Genomic DNA, 10,195 nt, shown 5'->3' with positions numbered 1-10,195 from the left:
TGGGCAACTTGGCGAGACCTCATCTCTACAATAAATTAAAAAATTAGCCAGGTATGGTGGTGGCACACGCCTGTAGTACCAGCTACTTGAAAGGCTGAGATAGAAGGATCGCCTGAACCCAGCAGGTCCAGGCTGCGGTGGCCGTGAGGTTGCACTGCACTCCAACCTGGGCGACAGAGTGAGACTCCAACTAAAAAAGAGAGAGAGAGAGAGACACACCTTCTGGTTTCAAGAAATTCACAGTTCTAGTAGGGAATTGATACACTATTTTACTAAGTACGTGTGCAATTTTAGAGCGATACGTGGAAATCTTAAGAAAGCACGGAAGAGGCCAGGGAAGTTGTGGGGTAAGGTTCCTGAGGGAGTGACCCTGGCCTGGTGATGTGGAGGCAGTGGGAGGGGTGAAGAGCAGAGAAGAGGAATTAGGAATACAAATTTCAGGGCCTTCCTATGTCACCAGGAATTCCTGTTCCCTCACAGCTCGCATCATAAAAAAGTTTAATGTTCAACTAGAGATCCCTCCAGTGCCTGGAACTTGGAAACTGACAACCAGGTACAAAAAGACCCGATGGCGAGCCAGGCCTCCCACCAGCTAAACAGCCCACCAAGTCCCAGGAGGGGCGGGGTCGGAGGCGGGAAGGGGCCGAGCTGGGGGCGGGGTCGGCCGTGCGTGCGCTCGAGCCGGCCCGCCCTCCGCGGGACTGTCGCAGGAGCCGGGTGCGGATTGGTGTGTGAATATGTCGGCCTCTCTTCATTGGCCACAGGGCGACTCGGAAGGCTTTGGTTGGCTCAACAGGCGCTGAGCGGTCATTGGCTGCGGTGGGTCGTCAGGGCGACTGAGGAAAAAGAGAGTAGGAGTGTAGGGCCTGGCAGGCGAAGCGAGGTTGTGGACTGCTGGGCGGGTTCGCCGGGCGGTGTTCAGAGAGCTGCGGAGCCGGGGCGCATTGGGTTCACGCCACACTCCAGCTAGTGGGCCAGCCAGCGAGACCCGCGGTCCGGGACCATGGGCTGCTTCTTCTCCAAGAGGCGGAAGGCTGAGAAGGAGTCGCGGCCCGAGAACGAGGAAGAACAGCCGAAGCAGTATAGCTGGGACCAGCGCGAGAAGGTAATACGTCTCGTAGCCGCTGCTCTTAGCCCTCCTGAGCCGCTCCGCAAGGGCCCCTTATCCCCCGGGAGCGCTACGGTATCCCACTCAACAGCTGCCGCGCTTGCTGTCCTGAATGCGGGCATCTGAAGTCGGTGTATCACTTTTGTGGGGGCCTTAGAGTTTGTTGTCCAGGTAGCTAGAACCCCCGGGGACTTTCCCTCGGCTCCGCACCCCACTTGCACTAACTTCCTGTCCGAAGATGGACTCGAGGAAGGAAAGGAACCAATAATGCCCTGAATCTCAAATCAACTCATTTCACCGGCAGCGCCGAGCGGGGTTTTGTCCACTCGTCGAGTTACACATGGGACTGATTCTCATCTCTTCAGCGGCTTATGTTCTGTGACTGCTTTCTCTTTTGTCTGCCCTCCTGGTAAATCTCTATGGTGCCTCACGATCTGTTCCACTGCTTCTCAGTTACTAAGTGGACTGTTTAATGTACAGCTTTATTCTCCCTTCTCTTCCAGTTATCCGAAAGGAATCATGAAAATCTAATCAGTCTTGGATTGTAAGACTGTAAAGTGAAAACCGGCATAAACTAGTCTGCATTCTACTATTGCTTTAAATGAATGAAAACTCCCGCATTTTTACTTTGCTATATAGCCAGAAACCAAAAAACTTTGAAAATGTTCATTAGTATTGCACAAAACATACTTAGTCACACATTTCATAATGGTTCCTCTTTCTACATAGTTCTCCATTTGCTTACTAAAATACTTTGATAGACTTAATTATTTTTCTCTTCCAAACAAAATGAGCGTTTCTTTTTTGTTTGTTTTTGTTTTTTAGAGTCAAGGGGTACATGTACAGGTTTGTTATAGGGATATATTGTGTGATGCTGAAGTTTGGGCTTCTGAACCTGTCACCCAAATAGTGAACATAGTACTCATAGGTAGTTTTTTAACCCTTGTTCACCTCCCTCCCTCCTTAGAATCCCCACTGTCTATTGTTTCCATCTTTATGTCAATTTGTACCTAATGTTTAACTCCCACTTATAAATGAGAACATATGGTATTTGATTTTCTGTTTCTGCATTAACTCGCTGAGCATAATGGCCCCAGCTGTGTCCATGTTGCTGCAAAGAACATGATTTCATTCTTTTTCGTGGCTGTGTAGTATTCCATGGTGTATATGTACCACAGTTTCTTTATCCAGTCCACAATTGATGAGCATCTAGATTGGTTCCATGACTTTGCTATTGTGAATAGTCCAATAAACATACAAGTGCAGGTGTCTTTTTGGTAGAGTGATTTATGTTCCTTTGGGTATATACCCAATAATGGGATTGCTGGGTCCAATGGTAATTCTATTTTTAGTTCAAAGTGAGAGATTTTAAAAATGTATTATGGCCAGGCTCGGTGGCTCAGCCTGTAATCCCGCGCCTTTGGGAGGCTGAGGTGAGTGAATTGCCTGAGCCTGCGGGTTAGAGACCCGCCTGGGCAGCGAGACCTCATCTCTACAATAAATCAAAAAATCAGCCGGGCGGCATGCCTGTAATTCCAGCTACTCGGAAGGCTGAGGCAGAAGGATCGCCGGAGCCCAGCAGGTCGAGGTTGCGGTGGCCGGGAGCGGCCACTGCACTCCAGTCTGGGCGACAGAGTGAGACTCCAACTCAAAAAAAAAAAAAATGTATTATGAACAGTTAATTCCTTGCTTCAATCTTTGCCCAGTAATACTTTATAGCAAATTTATTAATGTTTTCATATTATAGACCTTTCTGCATGATTTCCAATCTCCAACATAATTTATTCACATAAACTCTGGTCTCTAAGTTAAGAAATTGAAAGCTTTTTGCAGAATTCTCAGCCCCAGTCTTTATGCCCCGTTCTCAGACCCTTCTTGGGTCACATGGTATATTTATTCTCTCTTATCCATACTTGATGGCAACATTTTCTAATGCAGGGAAAGAAAGAACTGTGCTTTCTGTTGTAGAAGAAGAGTACACCTATCATTTAAAGTTCTTTGATGGGCAGTTTTTAAAAGATTCATTATTTTCAGCCTTGGAACTTCTTACAGTGTTCTAAACTTGAACTGTCTGCCATAGAGAAAGTTGTGTCTTTTTGTTTGTTTGTTTGCTTGCTTTTTGAGTTGGAGCCTCACTTCGTTGCCCAGGCTGGAGTGCAGTAGCACACTCACAGCCACCCCAGCGTCAACCTGCTGGGCTCAGGTGATCTTTCCACCTCACCCTTCCAAGTATCTGGAACTACAGACACATGCTGCCATGCCCAGCTAATTTTTTGAGTTATTGTAGAGAAGAGGCATCACCAAGTTGCCCAGTCTGTTCTTGAACCCGTGGGCTCAGGCAGTCCTCTCGCCTCGGCCTCCCAAAGTGCTGGAATTACAGGCTTGAGCCACTGCACCCAGCCAAATTGTGTATTTTTATGTTAGCTTTTTGTCTTGAACTCATAGACTAAAACTAAACTAAAGTGCTTTTATTTTTTATTTATAGTAGTTTTGGTTGCTTCTGACTCATTGTTTCACAGTAAATTGTTTTACGGTTAACCTTTATTAACATAATATTCAGGTTAGTTGAGATCTATCATGCATGTTAACCCTTCTTTTAGATAAGTAGGTGTGTTCTGTGATTTTTTTTTCTTTTGCTCTTTGGCTAAGTAAATGAATTGAAAAACAGAGTATTGGATACCAACATCTAAATCCTTCCCCCTTCCATGAGCATGTAGTAAACTTTCATTGTAGACACTGTTTTGAGCTTATAGAGAACATTTTTTTGAGAACACTGCTAGGTATTGTAGAGATGTAAGAAATGTCACTGAATATGCAAAATAAGCTCAGTCTTCTGGGTGTGTGTATAAGAAAAGTTAAAATCTTGACCAACTCAGCTAATTAAAACTTTCCTAACTAAATAAGCATTATATGAAAACAATCCAGTTTTTAAATCTTTTGCTATTAAAGAGAATTACCAGACTGGGCATGGTGGCTCCTGCCTATAATCCAGCACTTTGGGAGGCTGAGGCAGGAGGATTTCTTGACTCCAGGAGTTTGAGGCCAGCTTAGGCAACACAGTGAGACTCCGTCTCTACAAAAAATAATTAGAAAATATTAGCTGGCGTGATGATGCACACCTGTAGTCCCAGCTACTCACGAAGCTGAAGGATCGCCTGAGCCCAGGAGGTTGAGGCTGCGGTAAGCCACAATGGTGACACTGGACTCTAGCCTGGGTGACAGTGTGAGACCCCAACTCACATAAATAAGTTACATCAGGCAACTAGCCTGGGTGGCAACTAGCCTGGTGACAGTGTGAGACCCCAACACAAACAAACAAATAAATAAATAAGTTATATCAGGCACCTACCATTCAACTCATATGACTTTAGGTGTGAAAACAAAATGGGTTACCTGAAAAGTTTCCTTGCAATTTGGAAAAGTGGTATTTAAATTTTTGCTTAGGTTGTGTAATCAGAGTATCTTTATTGAGGGGCACCACTTGGGTTTTGGGTTTTGAGTTGTATAATCGGATCAGTCTTAGGGGACTGAAGCTAGGAGAAATTGTCTCAATTAGAAAGAATGTTTGGGGACTAAGCATTGTCATAGCAACCGGTATACTGTAGTCAACAGTGTAAGGAGCTCATTTTCTATTGCTGCTGACTTTGAAAAAGAAAAAAGCTTACTATACAATTACTACATTAACATGATGAGAACGACTTTGGTATTGTAAGGCCTGTGTTTAAATCATTTGGAAAGAAATGTTTTTATCCTTATCTATATGCTGCCTCCCTCAGGTAGGCAAATTTTTCAACATAAATGTATTCAAACACCAAGGAAGACTCAAAATTATAAGACTTGGACCTGTCCTCCAAGAGCTTACTGGCTTTTGGGAGTTAAAACAGGAAACATTTAAGTACAAATGAGGTGAAGAGAAGTGGTACAGAAAAGTAATTTTCTTTTTTCAGTTATTTATGCCATATTCTTCCTCATAGATGATAGAAATGAGGATTCATTCTCTAAACAATGATAGTATAAGTATGAAAATTGTTGATTTGAGTATGGACAACACATCTTGTATCTGTTATACTTATCTCATATTTGATAGAAATAATACTAAAGAAAAGCCTTATACCAGAAATTCAAGTGTCTGTTGTGTAACTTTGGGTAAAATAGCCAATTTGTGCGCTTCAGGTTTCTTAGCTATAAAGTAGGACAGTGCTAAAGATTTCGCTGCTATATCATAAGGCAAAGGCCTGTCCTGAAGAAGAGGGTTTAGACAGTAATGGTCACCTCAAAGGACAGAACTCGAACCAGAGGTTGGGCACAACAGAACTGGTTTTAATATAGGGCAGGTCATAATTTCCAGAGTTGTTCATCAATGGAAGGGGCGGTTTTGTGAGAACCATGTTAGTCAAAACATTCAGAGTTTGGATGATGATCAGCTAGAAAGAAGTGTCTGCACTGAATAGGAGGAAGCTAGATATTGTTTTTAGCCTTTTAGTATGGAAGCTATTCTAGTTATCCATTGCTGTGTACCAAACCACCCCAAAACTTAATGACTTAAAACAATGGTAAATATTTATTTTGTTCACAACTCTGCAATTTGTATAAGACTAAGCAGGGTTGACTCTGTTCAGTGTGGCATCAGCTGTGGCATCTTGACTAGGGGCTGAAGGATCTGCTTTTAGGATGATTTAACCACATAGCGGGCTGGCAAGTTACTGCTGGCTTTTGGCTGGGACCTCAGTTGGGGCCGAAGGCCAGGCACCTCTCCACGTTGCCCTGGCTTCCTCACAGCATGATGGCTGGGTTCCAAGGACGAGCGTCCTAAGGGAGACTGGCAGAAGCTGCATGGTTTTTTTCTAACTAGCTTCTTAAGTGAATTCTTAGATCACTTAATTTGACTTAAGAATATGGCAGCATTACTTCTGCTACTTTCTTTCTTTTCTTTTTTTTTTTTTTGAGTTAGAGTCTCACTCTGTCACCCAGACTGGACTTGCTGGTCTCCGGCGATCCTTCCGCCTCAGCCTTCCAAGTAGCTGGAACTACAGGCACGTGCTACCATGCCCGACTGATTTTTTGATTTATTGTAGAGATGAGGTTTCACCAAGTTGCCCAGGCGGGTCTCGAACCCGCAGGCTCAGGCAGTCCACTCACCTCAGCCTCCCCAAGCGCGGGATTACAGGCTGAGCCACCGAGCCCGGCTACTTCTGCTACTTTCTGTTTGTTGAAGCAGTCACAGATGTCCACCTAGTGCCAAGAGGAGGGGACCTCTTGATGAGAGGAGTATAAAAGAATTTAGCAATATGTTTGAAATCCTCTACATAAAGTTGTTATTTAAAGGAAATAACTAGTTGTTTATTACTTTGAAAAATTGCTTTTTTGAGATATAATTCATATGCCATGCAATTCACCTATTTAAAGTATACAATTCAGTATTTTTTTAGTAAGTTTACACGGTCATATAACCATTATCCTGATCTAACTTTAGAACATTTTCATCCCTGGAAAAAGAAACCTATACCCATTAGTATTCACTCCCCATTCCCCCTTTTTCAGCCCTTGGAAACCACAAATGTATTTTCTGTCTCTATAGATGTTTCCATTTTGAACATTTCATAACAGTAGAACTATGATGTTTAGCCTTTTGGTACTGGCTTCTTTGATCTAGCACATTTTTTAGGTTCATCCATAGTGAAGAATACATCAATACTTTTTTCCTTTTTATTACTGAATAACATGCCAATGTATAGATCTAGCACACTTTATTTATCCATTCATCAGTTGATGGACATTTGGGTTGTTTCCACTTTTGGCTATTATGGATGATGTTGTTATGAACATTCGTGTACAAGTTTTTATATGGACATGCTTTCATTTCTCTTGGGTACACACCTATGGAATGAAATTGCTGAGTCATATGATAACTCTATGTTTAACTTTTTGAGGAACTGCCAAACTGTTTCACAGAGTGTCTGCACCATTTTATATTTCCACCAGCAATGCATGAGGTTTCCAATTTCTTCACCCATCTAAAGTTTTGATAAAGGGAAGAAGCATAGGAAGTGACAAGTGTATAGGGTTGGAATTTTAATTTGTATTCTGCACCCAACTACACCTCACTGGTAAAGTAATTTAACATTTCCAGCCCTCAGTTTCCTAAGATCCCTTACACTTCTCTAATCCTTTGAGCAGCTCATGAGTGGAGGGAGGCATTTCGAGGAGTATTCAGGCAATCCTGAGTGAACAAGGGGAATGTGAGCGGATGTAAAAATAGATTAGATTAGATGACATGGAAATATCTTTCCAATACTAAAATTTCATAATTCTGTTTTGTTATATATTTAGCAACATAGTGAGTTAATATAAATGTTATACTCTACCTTCTCTCACCATTAGTGTATATAAGCTCAAGGCACTGGTCTTATTATTTCTTTTTCTTTTCTTTTCTTTTCTTTTTTTGAGTTGGGGTCTCAGTCGGGGTCTCACTTTGATGCCCAGGCTGGAGTGCAGTGGCATGATCACAGCTCACCACAGTCTCGACCTCCTGGGCTTAGGTGATCCTTCCACCTCAGCCTCCCGAGGAGCTGGGACTACAGATGTATACCACCATGCCGGGCTAAGTTTTTTATTTTTTGTAGAGACAATATTTCACTATGTTGTCCAGGCTATTCTTGAACTCCTGGGCTCAAGTGATCCTCCTGCCTTGGCCTCCCAAAGTGCTGGGATTGTAGGCTTCAGCTACCACACCTAGTCTGGTCTTAATTATTTCAATAGTTTTGTGAAATAATCTTTCAACAGCATGGTAATATAACCCTGAAACTGACTTAACCATGTTTAAATGTTAAGTATTTATTTTAATTACAATATAATTTACATATAGTAAAATTTACTTTTTTTAAAAGTGTACAGTTTTTAAAGTATACAGTTCTGTGGGTTTAGAGAAACAAATACAGTTCTGTAGCTATCACCAATCAAAACATAGAACAGTTCCATCATTCCCCCACATTTTCTTTCTGTGTAGTCAGTTTGCTCCATTCTAGTCAGCCCCATCCCCAGCACCTGATCAGCTTTCTATCCCTATAGTTTTATCTTTGTAAGAATATCATATAAATGGAACCATATGATACGTAACCTTTTGAGTCTGGCTTCTTTCACCTAGCATGATGCATTTTAAAGTTCATCCATGATAAGCTGGGCTTGGTGGCTCAGCCTGTAATCCCGTGCCTTTGGGAGGCTGAGGTGAGTGGATTGCCTGAGCCCGCGGGTTTGAGACCCGCCTGGGCAGCGAGACCTCATCTCTACAATAAATTAAAAAATCAGCTGGGTGTGGTAGCGCGCGCCTGTAGTTCCGGCTACTCGGAAGGCTGAGGCGGAAGGATCGCCGGAGCCCAGCAGGTCGAGGCTGCGGTGGCCGGGAGCAGCCACTGCACTCCAGTCTGTGCGACAGAGTGAGACTCCAACTCAAAAAAAAAAAAAAAAAAATTCGTCCATGCTGCATGTATCAGGAGTTCCTTTTTATTGCTGAGTAATATTCCATAGTGTGGATGTATTACAGTTTGTTTATCCATTTGCCAGTTGAAGTACATTTGGGTTGCTTCCAATTTTGGTAACTATGAATAAAGCTATCATAAGTATTTGCATACAACTTTCTGAATGAACATAAGCTTTCATTGCACTTGGGTAATTACCATGAGTGGGATTGTTGAGTCATGTGAAAATTGTATATTAAACTTTATAAGAAAATATCAAACTATTTTTCAAAGTGGCTGTGCTGTTTTTGCCCACCACAATATGTAAGAGATACACTTGCTCCACATTCTTACCTCACTCGGTACTGTCAGTTTTTAAAAATTAGCCATTCTGATAGGTATCTAGTGGTATTTCATTGTGTTTTAACTTGTATTTTCCTAATGACTATTGATGTTGATCATTTTTCAAGTACTTATTTGTCATCTGTATATCTTCTTTGGTGAAGTGTTTATTTAAATCTTTTGGCAGCCCCCCCATCTTTATTTTTGAGTCGGAGTCCCATTCTGTCACCCAGGCTGGAGTGCAGTGGCACACTTATGGTGACCACAGCTTTGACCTGCTGGGCTCAGTGATCCTTCTGTCTCAGGCTTCCAAGTAGCTGAAACTACAGGTGCGTGCCGCCATGCCTGGCTAATTTTTTGGTTTATTGTAGAGACGACGTCTCACCAAGTTGCCCAGGCTGGTCTTGAACCCCTGTGGGCTCAGGCAATCCTCTCGCCTCTGCCTCCCAAGGTGCTAGGATTACAGGCATGAACCCCTGCGCCCGACCTTTTGCCCATTTTCTAAATTGGGTTATTTGTTTTCTTGTTGAGTTCTTCTGAAGAGCTAACATTTTCAATTTTGGTAAAGTGCAGTTTTCATATTTTTTCTTTTATGGATAGTGTTTTTGGTTCTCGTCTTGGAAATCTTTGCCTAACCAAGATTACAAAGAATTTCTCCTGTTTTGTTCAAGAAGTTTTATAGTTCTTGGTTTTATATTCAGGTTCTATGATTCACCTTGAGTTAATTATATATGGTACAAGGTATAGATTGAGATTCTTTTTTCTTTTTACATATATATGACCAATTGTTCCAGCACCATTTGTTGAAAAGACTATCCTTTCTCTATTGGATTTCTTTTGTATCTTTGTCTTTCTCTCTCTCTACACACACACACACACACACACACACACACACATACATATATATGTTTTGAACTCTCTGTTCTATTGATTTGTGCATCTAGTGAGAAATTGTTTTTGTTTGCATGTGGTTGAATATGAAGAAACAATCAACAGAATGTACTTAGGAGCCAGACTCCCTAGATCTGAGACTAAGCTCAAGGACTTACTAACAGTGTGACCTTGGACAAGTTATTTAGCTTCTGTGTGCCTTGATTTTCTCATCCATAAAACAGAGGTAATTATAGTGCATAACCCTCATAGGGGTTTTTATGGACTGAGTGAATGATTGTAAAGCACTTAGTATGATGCCTAGTACATATATAATGCTTCTTATACCTTTTTTTAAAAATTTTTTTTTTTTGGTTTTTTTTTGAGTTGGAGTCTCCCTCTGTCGCCCAGACTGGAGTGC

At 42.0% G+C, this 10,195-nt stretch overlaps 1 protein-coding gene across 1 annotated transcript in view; it reads left to right on the top strand.

Annotated features, from left to right (window-relative positions):
• The first annotated feature begins 816 nt into the window (after positions 1-816).
• The window catches only part of RP2 (RP2, ARL3 GTPase activating protein), a 38,237-nt gene continuing 28,858 nt past the window's right edge, over positions 817-10,195 (top strand). The window contains exon 1 of the mRNA XM_008060087.2: positions 817-1,105. Coding sequence (XP_008058278.1) covers positions 1,004-1,105 — 102 coding nt within the window. The 5' untranslated portion in view covers positions 817-1,003. The remainder of the gene's footprint in view (positions 1,106-10,195) is intronic.

This window comes from Carlito syrichta, unplaced genomic scaffold, assembly GCF_000164805.1.
Source record: "Carlito syrichta isolate Samal-C Ts95f unplaced genomic scaffold, Tarsius_syrichta-2.0.1 Scaffold304513, whole genome shotgun sequence".
Classification (NCBI taxonomy): domain Eukaryota; kingdom Metazoa; phylum Chordata; class Mammalia; order Primates; family Tarsiidae; genus Carlito; species Carlito syrichta.
Note: the sequence above shows the minus strand (reverse complement) of the source record. Positions and strands in the feature narration are given on the sequence as shown.